The sequence below is a fragment of the Equus caballus genome, chromosome 7 (assembly GCF_041296265.1).
Source record: "Equus caballus isolate H_3958 breed thoroughbred chromosome 7, TB-T2T, whole genome shotgun sequence".
Taxonomy (NCBI): Eukaryota; Metazoa; Chordata; class Mammalia; order Perissodactyla; family Equidae; genus Equus; species Equus caballus.
This window is the reverse complement of record NC_091690.1, coordinates 27194249-27215568: the sequence shown is the minus strand read 5'-3', so window position 1 is coordinate 27215568 and position 21320 is coordinate 27194249. Positions and strand designations below refer to the sequence as shown.

The window sequence follows — 21320 nt, the reverse complement described above, 5'->3', positions numbered from 1 at the left end:
ACAGCCGCCGCCCGGAGCCAGCCGGCCGGACGCCGACACGCCTGGGTCCCCCGGCGCCGCGCCACCCGGGGGCTGCTACCCGGACCCTCGGCGTCCGACCAACAATAAGCGCCCAGACAGCCCCCTCCCCGCCCCGCGCCCGCCGTCCCCGCGGGCCCCGGGGAAAGTGAAAGGAGGAGGCGAAGGAAGGAAGGAAGGAAGGAAGGGAGGAGGAGCGGGAGCCCGAGCCGTGAGGTTCGGGGCCGAGACCCCAGCCCCGAGCCCCGGGCCGGGCGGGTGTGCGCGCTCTCCCGCCGCTGCCCCGCGCCCACGACCATGCTCCGCGGTTGGGAGGCAGGAACCCAGGCGCCCAGCGACCCCCGGAGACCTCCCGGGCCGGGCTGGTATTGAGACCAAGGCGTCCAGGATCAAAAGATCACCGCCTGCCCGCCCCCCTCTGCACCTCCAACTGGCGAGCAGGAGGACCCCAATCCACCCACCGACCCTGACCTGGTCATGGCGTCCAGCTCCGGCCTGGCGTGAGGACCCCCGACCCGCGTGAGGTGAGGGGTGGGCTGGGGCTGAGGGCGAAAGTCATGCCAAGGCCAGCAGAGGCGCGAGGAGGGAGATCTAGTCTGAATTGGGGAGGGGGAACCCAGTCTGTCTCTTGCCTTCTGGCACGCACCCCCAGGCTGTTTAAGGGGTGGGGGCGCCCCCAGTGTTAGTGGAGGCTACTCTCGGTCCCCCAATCAGGTTGGCAGCCCCAGAGCACAGGGAGGAGGGCTTAGGGGAAGCCAGGGGACCCTGACACCCTAGCGCAGAGAACAAGGCCGGCCTTGGGCCAGCTGGAGCAGCAACTCTGCCCTGGGGGCTTCTGGGAAATGTAGTCCCCCTCCCAGGCTCACCAACCCCTTGGGTCTCAGCACCCCAGCACTCCTCCCCTGGCTGATGGGAACCTCCAGAAGGAGGTGCATTGGGATTGGGGATTGCTGGGGCTCACCTTCTGCTCCCAAGCACTGCCTCGGAGCAGCAGGGGCTGTGACTGGAGAGTCTCCCCTGCTAAAGATTCTTAATGGTGTGGGCTTGGCTGGGAAGTGGGGCAGTCACACAGTTCCTTGGAGGTGTCCCTGCACCGCTAAGGGGAGGTGGCCCCTGCCTTGGTCCCAAGGAGCCCAGTGGGGAGGAGTGTGGGGAAGAGAAGTGAGGCTTGGGGCTTCTTGCTTGGCTGGGGTATGTCTTGTCCCAGGGCTGCTGGAATTTGGTTTCAGGAGAGACTGAGGTGTACTCTGCCCTTCTTCGCCTTGGGAGCTGAGAAGGAGAGTGTCCCTCACAGTCTGGGAATCTGGAGGTGTCTCTCTGGAGCAATGAAGCCAGGATCAGCTTCTGTCTGTCTGTCCAGCTTCCTTCCTTCCGGGTTTTTCTGACACCCCCTCCTCCCTCCTCCTTCTGTCTGTCTGCTGCTTGGGGTGTGTGTCTGTGTCGGGGGGAGCCTCTGCTGCAGGGAAGAAAAGTGTTGCTCTGGGAGAGGTGAGCTGGGCATGTGACTGAGCCCTGAGAAAGGGGCTTGGAGGCCCCCTTGGTCTTTGGCCTCGGTTTCCTGTTTTACCTAGGAAAGCTGTCTTAGTGCTGTATCTGCTGTAACCCTACTGATGCCTCTGGGCAGCTCTCCGAGTGAGACCTCCATGGTGGGTGGGCTTCCATTCCCCTTATTCTCCCTCCTCCTCAGCCTCTCGAGGGAGCAGCCACTTCTTCTGGGCTAGGGCTGCCTGGCTCCTCTGCTGCCCCTCCAGCTCTGCCTTCTCTGGGTCAGGACCACGATTTCATGGCCTCAGGGGAAGAGCACTTTCAGGCCCTGTCTTTCTGGTGTCAGTTCTGAGATGCCTGCTGATAGAAGCCTCGGGACAGGGTGAGAATGAGAGAGGAAGGTGAGGGGCAGGGGGAGTCTGGTGCCAGGAAGGAAGGTGCTTCCTCCCCAAGGTGATCAGGCTCCTTGGCCTTGGAGAACCAGGCCTGAAGGGCTAGTAGCCTCTGGCCACCTCCCTCTAGAGGCTCTCTGCTTACCTGTTTTGCTCCTGAGTGGGGAGGCGTGGGGGTTAATCTTGGAAAGGGTGCTGGTGAGAGGTAGAATACCTCTAATCTTGGATCTAGAGTAACTCTTGTGCTCAGGGTAGCAGGAGCCCATGGCTGAAGATGGGTTCTAGAGATCCATATGGAGGCTCAAAAGGAGTCTCTAATTACCGGGGCTGAGGGTCCAGGTGGGAAGAGATTACAGCATCCTGGAGAAGGATCAGTGGTTCATGGACGTCTAGGACTAGCACAACAGTGGTAACGTGGGACCTAGTGAACTTGCTTACTGAATTCGTGTTGAGCATCTACGACTCCGTCTGGGTAGTTCCTGCCTCCTAACTTTTGGGTCCCTGGGTTAAGCAGGAGCCCTGGGCTGGGGACTCAACTTCCATGCACAGACAGGGCAGTAGCCTTCTGGGCAGAGGCCTAGTGGGTGGCAGTGTCGACTCAGCAAGGGCTGGAATGCCTGGCACCTGCTTTAGATTAAAGGAGATGCCTGCAAAGGGGGGCTGCCTGCCTGTGGGGGGAGTGGCTGGGATGGAGCTCCGTGGAGCCCAGGAGTGGGGTAGAAGGAAAGGACCAGGGTTGCAGGCAGCAGCAGCTCTGGCAGGAGTGGAGGGAGCCAGCAGTCATCCAGCTCTGCAGCCCCTCCTCCAAGGAGTCTAAGACAGGAGCTGGGGGCACCCCCACACTGCCTCTAGCACCACAGGCTAAAGTTCTGTCCCAGCGCCCAGGGGGGCAGCTGCAGGGAGCCAGGGTGTCTGCGTGTTCAGTCTTCCCAGGACTGGAAGAGGCCTGCAAGGAGGTGGGGGGCACTTTGGGGTTCTTGTTGCCTTGAGGCCCTGTGTCCTCTTCCTGGGACTCCTTGTTGCTGGCAGTGAGGCACCCCTAGAGCCTAGGCACCCATGGGTGTTGGGGAAATGGCATCCCTTCTTGTGCCAGGAATCCTGGACACTGCCCGGGTGCTGACCTGGGGGGAGGAGACAGAGGGGATGGCACCGTGGGAAAGTGGGCAGCCGTGGGAGCCAAGTGGGTACAGGCTGGGTGCCGCGGGCAGGGAGCCTCTGCCAGGCCTGCTCTCCCTGGGGTGGGGCTGGCTGTTCCAGGGACTGGCTCAACCTGTTGAGCACCTGGCTGCTCTAGCTTGGCATCTGTACCCCTGCCTGGCAGCCCTGCCAGCTGCCCACCCATAGCCACACTGTAGGGGCTGCCCCCAGGGATCTGGGGAAAGGAGGCTCTGACTGGCAAAGGGGCCAGGATGGGGATGGTAGAGGCTCCTCCAGAGAGGCTGTTTCCCCAGGTTCTGTCCTCTCCAGAGCTGGAGCTGGAGCCAGTAGGAGGGCCAGGCAGCCAGAGGCTAAGAGGGGCTGGATGAAGAAGGCCACAGCATCAGGGCTCCTGAGGTGCTTTAAGTCACTTGGATGGGCGGCCCTGAAGGCAGCCTGGAGTTACAGCCTGGAATTTCCTCTGCTGGGTGCCAGGGCCAGGCCTCCAGAGCCCCACCCCCAGCCTGGCCTGACCTCCCCTCCCTGGGAGAGAACTGCCGACTTTCCCTAGGGGTTGGGGGAGGGGCAGTAAGGGCATTCTGCTGCCCTGGGAGGAGAGAGGTGACTTCCTGGGTGCCGGGGGGGGGGGGGGGGGGGGGGGGGGGGGGGGGGGAGGTGCTGCAATGTCTCAGTCTCCCGCAGGGCCCCCACTCTCCATGGGGAGGGGGAAGTCCTGGGTTCTCAGGGAGATGTCCCCCACCCTGCCCTGAGTATGGGGAGTCCTGGGTCCCATGGAAGATCCCTGACCCCTGCAGGCCCTTGCCGTCCTCTCATACCATCTGACCCCTTAGCTTTAGGTCCACCTTGGGGCTCTGCTAGCCAGTGGGGAAGGGGAGCCAGGATGCTCCTCTGTAGGGAAAAAGGTGGTCACCACCGCCCGTGAGTGGGGGAAGTGGGCACAGGCAGGTTCCCCCTTCCTCTCAGTCCTGACGGGGAGGGTGGTCTCCCTTGCCTTCTCACCTTTCCAGTCAGGGGCAAAAGCAGAGGCATCTCATTTTTTGCCTCCTTTCCACCCCAGGCTCTCCCTGCTTGGCCCTGGGCCGTCTGCCCCTCCTAACCTTGGTGTCTCTTCTAGTCCCCCTTCTCTAGGGGCTGGGACTCCCTCTGTCCAACCCCCTCCTCCAGTGGGCTGGTGGCCCCGGGCTGGTGGCCCCGCGCTGCCCTGTCTTCCCCCTCCCCCTCACTCTCCACCCCCGCCCCCCAGCCTCAACTGGGAATGGCCCTGAATCCAGCATTTCCAGCATTTCGAAACCAGGATTGTTTTGAAATCCCTGAGTACTTCTCCACCCGCCTCTGACTCCCCTCCTCCCCACTAGGCCAGAATTTAGTCCTCTCATCTGACTTCATGCTGCGCATTGCCAGGGTGTGTGTGTGTATAAGTTTGTGCGCTAGCACATGGCCATACGAATACTACTGTGAGTGTGTGTGTGTCCCAGTGTGGGTGTATCCTCTGTCTGTCAGCAGTTCTCTGTGACTGGCCGGTGTCCTTTGTATTTTCTGAGCTTTCCTGGGCCGCCTCTACAAGTTTGGGAGCCTCTAGGGGTCTTAAGGAGGCACTCTTGGGACGTTCGGGGTTATTTTTAGGAGGTATCTTGGATGCGTGTCTTTGGGACTTGTATCTGTCTCTTAGTTGCACATGTCTGGGAGTACCTCTGAGGAGTGTGTGCGCCCGGGTCGTGCCTCTTTGATGAGTATTTGTGCGTGTGTGCACACATGCGTGCTCTCTGCTTCTGTTCCCGCCTCTCTCCTTCTCCCTTGGAACATGTCTGGGGTGTGTAGTCACAGGTCTCTCTGCAGCTCCCTGGGACATGGAGTCCTTTGTCCTTTGATAGGGAGGTTTCCTGGAGTGGGGCCAAGGCTTCTGGCAGTTCTGCAGTCCTTGGAGAGAAAGTGGTGGAGTGGGGAGACTTTGGGATAAACTGTCCCCAGGGTCGGCTGTCTTCTTCTGCCCCTCATGGACACCCAGCACCTTGAGGGATCGCAACACTACCCACCAGTCCACCCTCATCTTGTCCTGATGATACAGTGGTGGCTGTCATAGGCAGGCTGAGTGCACTCTAAAGGAAAGGGCTGGGGAAAGGGAGTTCGCTCTCCACCCCTGGGGGCACTTGCTTCATTGGGAACAAGGAACAGCCAGCCACATTAGACCTGGGAGCTTGGTGGCTCATTTATGTTCAGAAATGTTGACTTCTCTAGCTAGGGGCAGACAGCAAAACAGGACAAGACACTCATATTTCCAGCCTGAGCAGAAGACACAGGGGCCTGGAATCCTAAAGGGGTGATGTACCACCCCAGAAATATGAGGCATTTGGGGTGGGGCCAGCTGCCATTGTAGCCTTGATCCTAGAAAGTCCTTGATGTTTAATCTCATTCTTTCCTTCTGCAGTTAGACGGTGTTCTACAGGAGAGGAGGTTGCTAGAGTGTTTTTGTTTTTTTGTCAAAGCAAGAGTGGTGATAGCAAAGTTATGTCTGCATGGGGTACAGGCACTGGAACCCCTGATATCTCGCTATGACTCAATTTCCCAGCCTGGGATCTCAGGCTATAATTGAATGCTTTCCTCTGGAAGCACTTGTGGCCATCAGTGAGGAAGAAAAGGGCTGGGGCAGGGGCTGTTTGTTTGAGTCAAGGGCCTGAGGAGACAGCAGCAGGAGGTGGGCAGAAGGATGAGATGTCCCTTCTACACTCCCCCCACCCATGGCCTCTGGTCCCAGGACGCGGTAGGAGGGAGGGAGGGAGGGAGGGAGGGGTAGAGGCACAGGTTGGTACAGTGCTCAGTGACCCAGCAGGGGGAGGGCCTTGGCAAGGAATTTTCAGTTTGTTTCTCAATCTCTGAGACACGCACACACACGTCACTGCAGACACCTTCAGGAGATGAGCCCAGAAAAGTCACTCAGGTGGTGGTAGGGCAGGGCGGTACCAGATGGGGCCATGTGGAACAAGCCGCATTCTGGCAGACGCCCAGGACTTACCCATTAGAACTGAAAGTTGAGCCTAACCGGAGGTCCCCTTCCCAGCTCCCCCATCCTGGGCCTGAGAGCAACACAGACTGGAGAGGGTTAAGTCTGGTTGGCAGGGACACCCCCCCCCCACCCCCAGTGCAGTGAGAGAGAGAGGGAGGGGTGGTTAGCAGCTTGCTCTAGTTGGCGTCTCTCCCAGAATTCTTCGGAAAAGAACTCCCCTTTGACCCCCAGTACAAACTGAGCCCAGCCACCAGCCTCGCTCCCGCCTGCCTGCCTGTGGGAGCGTCCCCCAGCCCCCTTCGACTGAACTGCTAAGCTTGATTCTCCCTCCCCCTTGGCCTTCCCAACCAGGCTGCGCCCCCCAGGACTTTGCATCTTCAGGGGACAAGGGGTGTAGCCAAGGAGACCACACAGGTACATAGGACCCACACCATTCTTCTCCCTGACATAGGATAACCCTGGGGGTGGCTGGTGCTGGAAGCTGGGGTCCTCAGGCCAGGTCGTGGGAGTCATCCACCCCTTCTCTCCCTGTGGGGCCTAGCTCTGAGGGAGCTCTAGGCATCTTCCAGTGCCTTCTCCTTTCCTGCTTCCAGGATAGCGAGGGGGAGCAGTGCGGTGGGGCAGCTGGGTCAGGCCTGGCTCCCAGCCAATCCACAGAAGTCCTGGAGGGGGGGTGGTGTCCGAGTAGCTCAGAGACTTCCTGGAGCTGCAGGCTGTGTGTATGTGTGTCCGTGTTTATGTGGTGTGCGTGTTGGGGGTGGGGCTGGGGCTATGGGAGGGGCAGGGGCATAGATTGCTGGCCTGGGGCTTCTAGCTGTGACCCTCTCTCCACAGGGAACCCCCATCCCAGACCACACCCTTGAGCCTGAGCCCGACACACATTATTCCTGAGGTGAGAGGTCCGTGTGCTTGTGTGTGTCCTCTGCAGCCTCCTTGCTGATCTCTGTCTGCCATAGCCGCCTGCTTGGCTTTTTGTCTTGGGCGCCCTCCTCCTGGCTTTCTGCCCCCACTTCTCCTTTTATTCTCCTCCCCGCAAAGGAGGGGGGACTAACAGCCTTACAACCTGGAACCTGGGAGAGAGTGGGGGCGGGGCAGGAAGGGTTAAAGGGCCACTCCAGTGAAAATCCCAGCCTTCTTAGCTGGATCGTTTCCCTGGGGTGGGAGGTGGGGAGCTCCTGCCCAGTCACCCCTGGAGGGCAAGGTGCGATTTCCTGGTCATCTCAAGTACTTGCTCCCCCTCGACAGGGGCTTTGGCCTCAGCTGTGGTTTCTGCCCTGGCCCCTAGACTCATGCACACACACATACACACAGGCTCTCTCCCTACTGCCACCCCCCTCCTTCCCTCCCTCCCCTCCTTCCTTACTTAGCAACAACTCCCTGAATTCACAACAAACACACCCGTATGCTCCTGGTCCGACTAGGGAAAGCTGGAGAAAGCCGAGGACAGGGAGGAGGCACTGCTCTAGACTGTCCTCAGGAGAGAGGCACTTCTAATCCCCCCACCCTCCCTGCTGGAGGCCACTACCCCTCAGGGACAGGGAGGAAGTGGTCATGCTTCCAACTCAGACAATGAAAAAAGTGGGGAGCAGTGACAGGTGTGGCTGAGGAGGTTGGGGGGCAGGGCTTGACTCCGCCCCACACTAGTGAGTCCCACTTGACCTTTGACCCCCACCTGGGGAGTAGGAGGGGCAGCAGACTCCTCTCCAGCCCTTGGGCCTCTCTCAGCAGGGGCCCTGTGCTGTTGTCATGGTAACTTGCCCTGCTCCCTCCCCTGACTCTTAGGGACCAGGATGGGTGAGGATATAACGGATTGGTCTGGGCGGGGCTGGGGGGTGCGGCCCAAGAACTTTGCTCTCAGAGCACCAACCTGGCAGGGCACCAGTGTTGAGGGGGTGGGGCATGGTGCCCTCTCTTTGATCTCGTCCCTGGGCAGGAACTATGGCCTCCTGCTAGGACATGGCACACATCAGGCCTGGAGGGAATGTGTGCGGAATGAGTGAGGGAGGCACCTCTTCTTTTGTCATAGCACAGAAGGCTGATACCAGGGTGAATCTGTCTTTTGAAATGGTTGAGAACCCAATTGCCGGAGTGTCTGGGTTCAAATCCTGACTGTTCTAATTCTGGACTGTGTGTGCCTTAGGCAAGTTATTTAACTTCCCTGTGCCTCGCTTTTCTTATCTGTAATGTGGGGATAATAAGAGTCATTTCTTATAGCGTTGTTCTGAGGTTTAAATTAGATAATGCCTGTGAAGCATCCAGGACAGCTTCATGGTACAGAGTAAAGGCTCAATAAATGTTAGAGATCCTCCTCATTATTATTAGTCATAGCTCTTCACAGGAACTGTTGACCTCCCAGGGGCTTTAGCAGGGGAAGAATTGATGGGGGTGGGAGGAGTGCGGGGGTGGGGAAAAGACTACCTTTCTAGCACTTCAGACTCCTGGATTCTAATACCCTTCCAGACTCACCTTCTTGCTGCCTAGTTTCCCTGCTGTTGGTGCTGGCTGACACCTTGATGGCAAGTTTGCCAAATAGCCATGGGCCTGGCGAGGGGCCTGGGGGACTTAGGACGGTCTCCCTTCCTATCTTCCAGCACTTCTCAGGGCTGAGTCCTCCCTCCCCCAGGCGGTTAGCTCAGATCAGCTTCAGCACCCCTCCCACCATCTCACCCCTGCTGCTCTGTTCTTTCAGCAGGCTGAACAAGACATTCTGTCCTTAAATGGCTTAAATGGCCTCCTCCTCTCCTTCCTGGCCCAAGGGGTCAGGGGCCTTCCTTGGGGAGAAAAGTGGCAGTGTGGAGCTGTGACATAGATGGCAGCTGTTAGACCTGCCTCAGGGCCCAGGGTTCCCTGATTCCCTATACTTTGCCTGGGCATTTTCCCTGAGTGTGGCAGGGCAGTGCCCAGGCCTGTGATGTGAAGCCCACATGGGCACGCTTGGCACCTGCTGCACACAGATGGGCAGGGAGGAGGCATCCTGAAGCCCAGAGGAGGAGTGGGGTCACATCAGCATCCATGGTGTCCAGAGGACACCCCCAGAATCCTTTCCTGGGCTGCCTGGGTGAGTGTGGGCAGTGCTGGAAAAAGTTCTGCTTCAGCCCTGTGTGCCCTGGGGCAGGGCAGGGAGAATGATGAGTGACAGCAGGTGAGCAGGGCTCCTAACAGCCCTGGAATGGGAGTGGGATGGTGGAAGGGCTGAGGCTTGGGCACTTCTGCGTGAGGAGCCCAGGAGTGGGCAGCAGGGAGAGGGTGCCCACAAGGAGGAGAGCTCTGCAGACAGGTGGTCTGGATCTTCTGGGGAGTGAAAGCGCAGATCTCAGGAGAAAGTTGATTCAGATGTGGCAGAAGTGCCTGGGATAACAGGGCTCCTAGTCTGAGGCCTGGGCTTGGCTAGCAGGTACCTTCTCTGCCCTGGCACCAAGAAGGGAGGGCTGGAGCACCTGGCCCTACTTACCACCTCCTTCTGGAACCCGAAGGGACCCCTCCCTTCCATGGGCCTGGCACTGAGGGCTCAGAGTTGGCCTGGGCCGTGCCCCCCTGCTGGGCTGGCCATGCCGCCTGTGCCCAGCCCCTGGGGCCTGTTCCTTGGGCAGGCTGGGGCTATTTTTGGGATCGGGCTGGGGCTCTGGGGCTGGTTTCAGATGTTCCAATGTGAACAGGAGAAAATGGGAACAGATGGCTGGAGGGTTCCAATCAGCAGGTCCTGCTGGGAGCAGGTTATTTTTAGGGCCTTATTAACCCTTTTGGGGCCAGTGGAGCCACCCTGAGAGGGATAGCCCTCTCTAGTTGAGAAGAGAACAGGTCTTCTCCCTGGACCCCTACTTTCCAGAACTGCATGTCCCATTTGTTCTTTTTCTCTCTCAGACCTTCTACTCTTTAAAGAGATTGATGGCAGGAAAGTAGGCGTCAGTTTCCTTCTACCCCAGACCCTGCAGGGAGACTGCCAAGAGGTCAGGCAGGGAGGGGTGCCTGGCGGAGGGGTGCCTGCAGGCCACCGTTGAAGGGAAACTCCCCTTCACTTGCCTCCTGGGGTTTTGAGACACAGACCTGAGGCTAAGAGGGTAAACAACCTCTCTCCAAGTGCACGCTCTGGGGTTGAGTGTATGTCGGTAAACCCAGTGATGCCCAGGGGAGTGCTAGCTGAGGGAGGAGAGCAGAGGAAGAGCCAAGTCTTTGTGCTTGATACTACTAATATCATGCCCAATGGATAGCACATTATCATCATTCTCATGGATACTCCAAAGGCACATAGCTGGACAATGCCCCCCTTTACCAAATGCCCGTGTGTTTGGGTGCCATGCAGGGAGGAAAGCAGGTGACATTATGGCCAGAGGTACTCTGTTGAGGGCTGAGTATGTCATAGGCATTCTGTTAGATAGTTTCATTAACAGTATCTCACTCTATAAATTTATCCTCATCTCGCAGGTGAGGAAACTGAGGCCTGGAGGGATGAAGGGCTGGACAAGGTCCCGTGCCTCACAAGGGGCGGGATGTGATTGGCACCTGCCTGCCCGACTGCAAACCCATTCTCATTCCACTGCCTCACTCACACACTGCCTGCCAGTGTCCCAACCCCACAGGGCGAGGCTGCCAGGGCACCAGACCTCAGGGGGCAGGTTTATGGAATGAGTGTGGGAAAGGAGGCCTGGGGGCAGGGGACCCTGCCTGTCACTGCTCTCACAATCCCCTAATCCCTTCTTGCCTGAGGGTGCCAGGACTGACACCAGAAACCCATTTGGCCTTCCTGACTTCCCTACAGGAGGATCACAGGCATATATCCTGTCTGGTCAGCCCCCACCCCCACCCCATCCTGGCCCACATGCCCCTCCTTCCTGTAGGGTCATGGCAGTCTGGATGTCAACGTGGGCAGAGCTTGAGGGCCCTCCAGGTGCTGCTGATGCCAAGAGTTTGGGCCAGGCAGGCGAGGTGAGGGGGCTGGGAGGATGTCTCCACTGCTGGCAGTACCTGGGGGAGAGAGCAGAGCTGCGGGCAGGCGGGCGTTGGGTGAGGTCCCGCCCCACAGTGCGCTGGCTGTGCCAGCAGTCTGCCCGCACTCCACTCCTCCCACAATGGCCCCATTGTTCCCAGCCGCCAGGCAGTTTGGAGGAGGTTCCTAGGCCACCCTAACCACCCCCCAAACAGGGGCCAGATTAACCCGTTGGAGGACAGAGGCCAGGTGAGGGCCCAGGGGGAGCTCCCTGCCCATTCTTCCCTTCTGGGAATCCAGGCTTGGGAAGTCACTTCTACCCACGTGTACCCAGCCACAGGGCACCTCTGGAGATTGGGGTCTCCCACAGGGTAGAAAGTAGCACCTAGACCCTTGCCCACCCCCACTGTGGTGCAGGTGCCAGGGGGCAGGAAGTGCCAGTGGGGTGGCAGGCGGAGACCAGATATATTTGGGCCGGTGGGGCTAATTCCAGCCACCACCGCCTGCCCTACTGGCTCCTGAGCTCCTTTCCTTCCTGTGAAACCAGAGCTGGGTTGGGCCTAGCTCAGGATTTCGGTGGATTTAAAGAGGCAGCACCATCCCTGCCAGCCTGGCTTCCTCTCCCCCTCCCCAGGTAGGGTCTGGGACAGAGAGAGGACTGGAAAGGTTCATGCTCCTGCCTTGCCCTGGGCTAACCCCTGGCCCTTGCTCCAGTTGGGGTGCCGGGCTTTTGGCACTCCTCTCTCCCAGAGCTTTGCGCGGGTGGGGTGGGCGGGGGTGGGCTGTGGTTTCCTGTGTTGGCTGTTTGTGCCTGGCCCAGAGTGCCCGCCGCCTGCCTGGCTTCCTGCCCTGTCTTGTTTCCTTGTGCCCCCCACCCTCTCCTCCCCTCCCCACTGTGGGAGGGAGCAGCCAGGGATTGGGCAGCACCTTTGGGAGCACCCCACTGCCAGGGGATGACCACTTCCTGAGCACTGGCCACACTGGCACTGGCTGAAGGGGCCAAGTGAGGTGACCTCAGGCTTGTCCAGGCAATGCCACTTGTCCCTTCGGCCTCCAGAAGGGACAGTGGGCACTAGAATGGGCAGAATCCCCCCCAGAAGCACCCTGTTCAAAGACCTCAGACCAGAAAGGTCTGGGGCCAGGAGTTTCCATGTCCCTGCAGAGTTGGGGTTGCCTGACATTATCCTGGGGCTGCAGGTGGGGTGGGGCTGGAAACTCCCAGACAAAAATGGTTCATTTGCATGGTCTCCTTTGTGGGGGGGGGGGGGGGTGCGGGGAGTGGGGCAAGCTGCTAGTAACCAGGGTGAGAGGGGAAGGCCCCCTGAGCCTGGAAGTCCCCACATAGAGGGTCCTACAGCAATACCTTGTTCCTTGCACAGATTTCCTGCTGGGCTATGAATCCTTGACTTCCCCACCCGGCTGAGTCACCACCACCTCAGGAAGAGGAAGTGACCTGGGTGGTAGAGGAAAGCTTCTAGGGACCAAGGAGTCCTGACACCCAGGAGAAAGGGGACCTTGTTGTCTTGGGGGCTGCATCTCCCTAAGCCAGGGGCCAAGGACCCCACCCCTGTTGCTCCCAGTAGGGCCGTGTCCTTTCAGCCATCACAGAGGATCCTAGTAGCCCATTTCCTCTCCAGAGGTGTCTGCCCAAAGTATGAGAGCACCAACCCTCCCAGGAGTTTTCGCACTCCCTCTTTTAGGTGGGTCTGAGCTAGGCAAGGAGACTGACTTGGTGGACAGGCTGGTGAACCAAGCAGAAGCTCCCAAGGTGGGGGCAGCTGCAAATAGGCAGGTTGCCACTGGTGTGGGAATGCCCATTGGACCTGTGGCAGTTCTGTGTTGAGCAAGGAGCTAGTATGCTACACCTGGAGGCCCTGGGCATCCAGGGAAACCTTGCTGGTTTCCCTCCCCCAGGCAGGGTCAGGTGCACTGTCACCCTTAGGCCACTGGCTCTCCCAACCCCAAGTTGCACGGGGAGGGCAAAAGATCTCAGGCTCTTTGTTTCTGCTGCCTCCTGGGCTCCGTTCTCACATTCTCAGGGGTATGCTCCTGGCCTTTCACTCAGGTGACTTGCACCTGCTCCCTATTTGTGAGCACATGTCACCACTCCCCACCCTACCCCCTAAGAGGGAACCACAGCGCCCTGTTCTCAGAGCACACCCCAACCCCCCCCCCCCCCCCCCCCCCCCCCCCGCAGGGGCTCCTGGCCTGGGGCTGGGAAGCCCTCTTCACTCATTGTTTGTTTAAAAACTTCACCCACGGGGAATCAGCCCTCCTGCCCCCCACCCCTTCCAGGCCTCTTCTGGGGCTGTGTGTAGAGGAGGAGGGGTCTCTGGGAGCTGGGGCCAACTCCTGAGGGGTAAAGGGGGGAGGTGTGAGATGGGAAACTCCTGACTCATCCGTGCTTGACTCAGCTTGCCCTGCGGCTGGGTGGGAGCGAGGGGGTGGAGTCCTAGAGGGGAGGGCAACTCCAAGATTCTTCTGGGGAGGAGCCTTGGCCTGACTGGGGACACTGGAGAGGAATAATTTTCCCCTTCTCAAATTATTACAGGTCCCAATATTTGAATTGTAAACATGGGAGGTAGTGGGTGACCCTTGCCCTGCCCCCCATAGGGAGGCGGCCTGTGCAGGCAAGTGGGAAGCCCACCTATCTAGTGCAGGCTTAGAGGAGCAGTCGTGACGCAGAGGGGAGGACACTACAGTGTAGAGGAAACAGGCAGCTATGGGGTCTTGGGGCTGTGGCGAACTGGCCACGTGACCCAGGGCAAATCACCTTCTTTTCCCAGACCTCAGTTTCCTCATTGTGAAATGGGGAGAAGAATACTTTCCGGGTAGGTGGCAGGTAGTTTTGAGGATCAATGGGGTGGGGAGGGGGTGAGCCTAAGACCCAAGTCAGCCAGAGGCCTGGCCCGGCCGCCTGCAGCCCTTCCCCGCCTCAGCTCTAACCGATTGTGATGCAGAGATGGGGGCTGGCAGCCGGCTGCTTCCCAGCCTGGCCCTGGACTTTGGAACCTTCCCCTGAGGAGCCTCCCTCCCCAGAGACAGAGCTGGAGCAGGGAAGGCCAATGTGCCGCGGGCTGAAGTTAGGGTTAGACTCCCGCAGGGTCACGGCTGGGGGCCCCTTCACCCCCACGTCCCAGCCCAGCCTGCAGCAGCCCGGCAGGGAGCAGCGGGAGTGTGCGCTAGTGTCTGGCTGGCCCTGTCACCGGGACAAGGCTCTCGGTCCAAGACTCCTCCGCTCCTCCACCCCTTACCGGGATCGGCTGGGGGGTGGCAGGGCAGGGGGCGGCTGGGTGAGGCTTCTGTGTTTGTGTGAGTCTGTTTGTTGGTGGTGTATCTATGGCCCTGTGTGTTTCTCTGTGACTACCAGGCTCAACTTTCTATGGCTCCCTTGTGCCCGGGCCTCAGTCTTTTCGTCTGTTCAATGAGCCGGCGCGCTCGCCCTCTGCCCCGGCAGCCCGGTGTGCGCGGGTGCCCCGGGCTGTTTCCGCCGCTCCTGCCCCGGCCAGCGCACCTCCGGGGGCCGCCGGGAGCGCGCCTCCAGGGTCCTGGGCTCCGTGCGTGTCTTTGTCTCCCCGTCCACGTGTGAGCTGTGAGTGTGTGAGACTCAGAGTTCGGGCGCTGGGCCCCGAGCCCGGCGCGCCCGGCCCCTCGCGCCCGCCGCGGCGTGTCCGTCGGGCGGCGCGTGCGGCCGCCGGCTCCCGCTCCCCGCCTGCCGCTCCCTGGCTAGCTCGCTCGCTCGCTCGCTCGCTCTGCCTCTCCGCTCGGGCGCTGCCGGAGGGGGCGGGGGTGGGGTGCGGGGCGGGGGAGGGGAGGCTCCTGCATTCTTGCGGTCGGGGAGGAATCCGAGCCAGCGTTACTGGTCTCCAGAAGAGCCCAGCTGCAGCCCCGGGGCCCCGCCAGGCCTCTCGCTGCCCGCCCGGGCCTGCTGGGATGGGCACGGGCTAGGCCTCGAGCCGGGGGCGGGGCGGGGCACGGCCCCCACCGCGGCCTCCTCCACGCGGGGGGCGCCCCGGGCGGGGCGGCGCGCAGCGCTGGGAGCGGGGCGTGAGGGGTTCCCCACCCCGAGTGAGGGGCGTGCCTGGGAGCGGGAGTCCCCCGGGGGGCCAGAGCAGACCTCACGGCCGCCCCACGCGGGCACCTTTGCAACTATCCTTTTAGTGAACTCTGCTTCTGCGGCCCGGGGGCCTTGCTAGAGACCGCAGGCTCCCTGAGGGTAAGGTGCGGGAGGGATGGGGACAGGAACGGCCTCTCGGATGAGACCCCACCTAGTAGTCCTTCCTTTCCATTCCCACCCTACCCTATCCAGTTCCCTAGTCCCAGGGCTGTCGGGTCCTCCCTTCTCCCCTCCCCTTCCTACACCCCCTCCCCAAGTCACAAGTTTTCTCTTTGGGGCTTGTTGCTGCAGTCCGTGCTCCAGTACCGAGTACCTGGCTGGGCCCTGGGCACGCACAGGGGCCGTAGCCCCACTGTGTGTGGGAGCCATGAGGATCCTGGCTAACAAGACAAGGTGTGTGGGTGTCGTGGAGGGCGGGATGTGTGTGTGTGGAGTGTGGGGAAGGGAAGGGCCCAGTGGTGATAGGGCTGAGCTGTGCTGGCTTGGAGAGTGAGCTGCCCTGGGCACCTGGCTTCCAGGCCACTGGTGGCTAAAGGGGTGTCAGAATGGGAAGGCCTGCCCCAAGCAGGAGCCCACAGCCTTAGTGCCTGGGGACAGAGGAATGGCAACCAGCTATGCCTGCTGTTCTAGTCCCTTCTAGCCCTTTCCTCTTAAAAATGGCTTGAGCAGATCCCCACCCACCTCACTGTCGGCCCTCTGTCAGGCCCACCGTTGGGCACACTGAGGCCCTCTGGCCTCAGTCTAGCTGAGGGTGGGCCCTAGAAGGAGGGGCGGTGCCTGCCTCCCTCCCCTTCCCCAGGAGAAGCCGGCAGACAGGGCCAGGCGGCAGCAGCAGGACAGCAGAGCTGAAATAAATCTGAGCTGGTGTGGAATGAGGGGGGATAAATATCCTCTCCCGTGATGTGATCTTTCCAGCGGCTATTAATAGGTCTCCGGGGAGGGGGAGGTGGTGGGGGGAGCAGGCTGGAGCTTAAAGGGCCCGCAGCCTAGGCTGCAGGAATCCTTGGCTTGGAGCTGCACTCCAGTTTGTTCCACACACCACTCGCCTCCCCGCCTTCCTCCTGCTCCTGCCTGCCCGCCAGGCCTGCCGGTGGACCCTCTCCAGGCTTTCCCCTCCTGCTCTTGGAGCTGTCTGGACTAGTGGGTACCACTCTCTGATGTGCTTTTCCCCACTTCCCCAAGGGAATGGGGCTGGGGCATGAGCAGTGACCCTCAGGTCCTGTGCCCCTTCCCTGCTGGTGTTGGAACACGTGAAAGTTGAGGTTGGGGACCTTGGAAGGAGTTTGAAGAGAGCAAACCTTAGCAGAGAGGATGCTTAAGTGTTGGTCAGGTGCTAGCAGAGAAGGGTTGCCATGGAGGCTTGAAGTCTGAAGGATGCTGGGCCTGGGGGCGGGGTGGATTCTGCCACTGCAAGGCCCCTGATTTTCATTTGAGTTGTGGGGGCCGGGGAGTGGAGGGGGTTGCCCCATCTTCACTCCCCAAGGTAGAGCATCAGCTCTTGTCTGAGGAGCCATAGAGGGAGGTAGGGAATAGCTGGTGGTCTTAAGATGCCACTCAGCCCCTACCTCCCCCACCATTAGGTGAAGCAGAACAGGGCAGTTAAAATCCAGGCCTACTAAACCCCTAGCAAGGTTAACTTTTCATGTCTCTTCCACCTTCTCCCAGGTTACCCCACCCCAGGAGGAGAGAAGCTCCAGGGAGCCCGCCGCTGTCCCCCCGCGGCCACTGCCCCCCTGCCCCAGCCAAGCCAATGCACCCAGAAAATAAGTTGACCAATCATGGCAAGACAGGGAATGGCGGGGCCCAATCCCAGCACCAGAATGTGAACCAAGGACCCACCTGCAACCTGGGCTCGAAGGGCGTGGGGGCGGGGAACCATGGGGCCAAGGCCAACCAGATCTCACCTAGCAACTCAAGTCTGAAGAACCCCCAGGCAGGGGTGCCCCCTTTCAGCTCGCTCAAGGGCAAAGTGAAGAGGGAGCGGAGCGTGTCTGTGGACTCTGGAGAGCAGCGAGAGGCTGGGACCCCATCCCTGGATTCAGAGGCCAAAGGTACTCATGCCCTGATCCCCACGACCCCAGCATCTTCCACAATCCAAAGCCCAAAACTGCTGAGAGACCATCTTTCTGCCCACCTCGCCTAATCCTCCTCCCCTGCTCCTCTCCAGCATTTATGCAGGAGCACCTTTCTCTTACTTCCTTTCTATCCACCAACCTGGTCATTCTCTCAAGATTGGGGTTGCCCAGGGTAGAGATTTCTCATCCTTAGGTGCCACCCATGGAAGGGCCACACAGAGTGATGGGGCTTATGGTCAGTCTCCTTCCTCTCCTGCTTTCCCACCAGAGCCCCCAGGGAGAGGGAGGTGCTCTAGGTGAGGAGCAGACCCGCTCACCTCCCAGGAACCTCCGGGTATCCCAGCTGGTGGGAGCTGTTGAGCAGGCACTGGGGCCTGGAAGAGTAGCAGCGGCTTCCCCCTCCCCCCCCCCAGCCCTAATTAGAACCAGTTGTGGTTGGGGATTATGCTGTGCTTGGTGCTGGGTGGGGGAGGGGAAACAGGCAGCAGGGCTATAGAGAGAAATCAGAAACAAATGGTGGTGTGGTGGGGACCAAAGGCTGGCAAAGTGCCCACCATGGCCTGGGCAATGCCCTCTGGGATGGGCATCTGGGAGAATGGTCCTGGGAGGGACCCTGCGTGTGTGAGGACAGGGCCTCTGGATACTCACTCTGACCCCTGCCTGCCTCCGTCCTGCCTGGGCAGAGGTGGCACCCCGGAGCAAGCGGCGTTGTGTGCTGGAGCGGAAGCAGCCATACAGTGGGGACGAATGGTGCTCAGGACCAGACAGCGAGGAGGACGACAAGCCCATTGGGGCCACCCACAGTGAGTGCTCACCGATGCCAGGATGCTGTGGCCCATGGTGCTCCCAGGGGATGGCTGCCCTGAGGGAGCCTCCCACTCCTTACCTAGGGCTTTGGAAGGCTGGGGGCAAGGAGCAAGGTCAAGAGCCCAGGCTCCTTCTCTCCCAGCCCATCTCTCAGACTCAGTCCCTCCCTGCACTGTGACAGCCCAGCCCCTGCCTTCCAGGTGCTCAGTGTCCCCCCATCCCCCTCTCCCTAGGGACCCAGGTGGGCTGGGTGAACCTCAGGTGGCCTCTCCTGGCCACACCAGCTTCACCTCCTCCCATGAATTCCTGGCCTATGCTGCCACCTACTGGTCAGTGGAGGGAGGGCAGCAAGGATCTAGCATCACTGGGAGCCGGACAGTTGGCTCTGCCTTGCAAAAATGTGCTAAGCCTGGGTGTGAACTGACGCTGGCTGTCTCTGGTGCCCTTCCCCTAACCTGTAATTGACTCGTGGCAAGTGCATGGAGTGTGTCACCAGGATGAGGAGTGGGTATGGGTGGACACCCTCTGCTCTCATCATGATCAGCGTGCATGTAGGCCTCATGCAAGTGATGGGGGAGAACCAGATATGCATCTGCCCTTGGGAAGCCCATACAAATTTATTTGGTGCTTTCTCTCAAAGCTTACATGTGTCTTGGGGGAGAAACAACTTAATGCATAAGAAACTAGTCAGAGAATGTTGAACTAGGAACTTCTTGAAGCCAGGGACCATAGAAAGAAGGAAGAAAAAACTACGCTGGCTAGTTTGCTGCTTTGTTTTATTTAATCCTTACCCCAGCCCTGTGAGGTAGGTGTTATTGTGGTGCCCATTGCAGAGGAGGAAACAGACTCAGCAGGTGTTTGTGGAATGAGTGGACCGTGTCTGTGGAGGTGGTGCATGGGACCAAATACCAAAGCTTCTGCAGCTGGCTGGGACTTCAAACGTCATCTGGTCCTAGGTTCCCCCCAGGAGACTGACTGGTGGTCCACCAGCCCCTGGCTGAACCCTTCAGTGATAGATGGGGATGGTCACTGCCTCCTAGGACAGACTCTCCCCCCCTCCAATTCACTTTTATAACATGAGGCTGCGCCATTGTAGAAATATTGGAAGACATGGAGAACTACAAAGAAGAAATTGCTGGGGCTGGCCTGGTGGCACAGCGGTTAAGTGCGCATGTTCTGCTTCGGTGGCCTGGGGTTCGCCAGTTCGGATCCTGGGTGCAGACGTGGCACCACTTGGCACACCATGCTGTGGTAGGCGTCCCGCATATAAAGTAGAGGAAGATGGGCATGGATGTTAGCTCAGGGCCAGGCTTCCTCAGCAAAAAGAGGAGGATTGGCAGCAGTTAGCTCAGGGCTAATCTTCCTCAAAAAAAAAGAAGAATTTGCTAACCTCCTATACTCAATGCCGAGGCAATCATTGTGATTATTTTAATTGTTCTACCGTTAGATTCTCAAAGACTTCTTAATGTGGGCAGGATAATAGAGGTGAAGAGCACAGACTCTGCAGTCAGACCACCTTGGTTTATGTCCTGAGTCCTCTGCTTATTATTTGTGTAAATTTGGGGAAGAACCTCAGTTTCCGCATCTATAAAAGTAATATTTACCTCATAGGGTTGGTGTGAGGAGTAAATGAATTGCCACATGTAACATACTTAGGACAGTACGTTAGCTTTTATTATTGTTCTTATTGTACTAGAAAGTTCCTTATTGGAATAAAATGTGCCTCCCTCCCCATAACTTGTCCCCAGGAGTCCTAGCTCTGTGTGCGCCTTCCTTTTCCCAAGGGCAGCCCTCACACACTGAGGTTAGCTCTCAAGTCCCCCTCAAACTTTTGGGTCTGTTATTCTATGTAAAATTGGAGAGACAAGGGCCAGAGCAGGGCCACTAGGAAGTAGGATTGTCAGAGGAGATTTATCCGAGGAGGGCAGCCTCACGCTGGGTCCCGGGGGGATGGTGGCCGCTGCCCTGGCTCAAAGGAGGCAACCTCAGGCGGTTCACCTACTACGAACTGAGAGTGCTGGCACCCACTGTCTGCAGGCCAGGCACTTAGACTTGGTTTTCCTGGCATGGGAATGGGTCAACCCACTCCCCTAGACCCAACAATGACCAACTGCAGCTCTTTGCTAGGCTAGGTCTTAGAGTCAGGCTTGTGACTGTGGAACAAAACTTCTCTTGGTGCTAAGGGTGGCCAGTCTTCCCTGGGAGTGACCCCAGTTTGTCAGCCTTTTCTAACTCTCTCTGTTTTCCAAACAATTTTTTAGTTTGTGACCTGGTTCTCAACTTTCTGTATAAGTAGATTTCTCTGACCTGCCCCCTTGCAGAGCAGGAGTTAGTGTTTCCATTTTACAGGTAGAAGAACTGAGGCTTAGAAGGACAACGTGTCTTATTCATAAGGTCGCCAAGTCAGTCAGTGGTGGGGCTAGAATGAAAGCCACTCAGTGTTTGAATCGTCGATTTGTGCAGCCTCTTTGCCTTCTCCCTTTACCTGGTCAATGTGCGTCTGCACGTACACACACACACACACACGCACACACAGACCATAGCGGGAGGGGTCAGAGCAGGGCTAAGAGCAGGGCTTTGCAGTCCCTGCCTGGGTTCAAAGACTGGCTCTGCGCTGACAGGCTGTGACACCTTGGGTGAGTAACTTCATCCCTCCAAGGATCGGTTTCCTCCTCTGTAAGGTGGAGTGTGTGACACCTTCCTCCCAGGGATGTGGTGATCAGATGCAATCGCATCTATAAGTGTCCATCAGAATGCTGGGCGCATGGGAGCCTGGTTTGTCTGGGTCACATTTTCCCTCTCCCTCCTCTCCACGTAGTTACCATGATTTCCATCCTGGTTAGAGACTGGTCTAGGGCAAGTAAGTGTGGAAACCACACTAGTGAAAACACCAGATTGTGGCAATGGGTGACCCTGTGGGCATGAGCTATAAAACAGTGAGTCTCTGTGTCCCTGGGCATCTCTGGAGGGGGCAGTGGGGGGGCGGGGCAGCTGCTTACCCACTTTCTCTCCCCTCTCTCACGCAGATTGTAATGTAGCAGACCCAGCCATGGCGGCCCCACAGCTGGGTCCCAGCCAAGCCGCCCAACTGCCCCTCAGTGAGAGCAGTGCACCAGGCCCCCCGCATGGGCCCCCTCCAGGCCTTCGGTCTGATGCCCCCGGAGGTGGGGGCGGGGGTGTCCCTGGAAAGCCTCCCTCACAGTTTGTGTACGTCTTCACCACCCACCTGGCCAACACGTAAGTGCCTCAGGGGAGGTCAATCCTGCTCGTCTACCCAGCATCCCTCAGCCTGGGGGCCTGAGTGAGCGTGTGTAGGGGGGCCAGGGTTGGGTTGCATTGGATG

The 21320-nt window shown here is 59.1% G+C and overlaps 1 protein-coding gene across 7 annotated transcripts in view; it reads left to right on the top strand.

Moving 5' to 3' along the window:
- The window catches only part of BCL9L (BCL9 like), a 28373-nt gene continuing 7053 nt past the window's right edge, over positions 1–21320 (top strand). The window contains exons 1-7 of one of the 7 annotated variants that reach the window (XM_023644941.2): positions 413–542; positions 6406–6468; positions 6889–6946; positions 15387–15488; positions 16761–17146; positions 17854–17973; positions 21004–21214. In XM_023644941.2, the coding sequence (XP_023500709.2) occupies positions 15463–15488; positions 16761–17146; positions 17854–17973; positions 21004–21214 (743 nt within the window). In that variant the 5' untranslated portion in view covers positions 413–542; positions 6406–6468; positions 6889–6946; positions 15387–15462. Of the gene's footprint in view, positions 543–6405; positions 6469–6888; positions 6954–15044; positions 15195–15386; positions 15489–16760; positions 17147–17853; positions 17974–21003; positions 21215–21320 lie in introns of those variants that run through there. The other 6 variants (XM_014741207.3, XM_070272857.1, XM_023644942.2 and 3 more) reach the window with 6 other exon arrangements.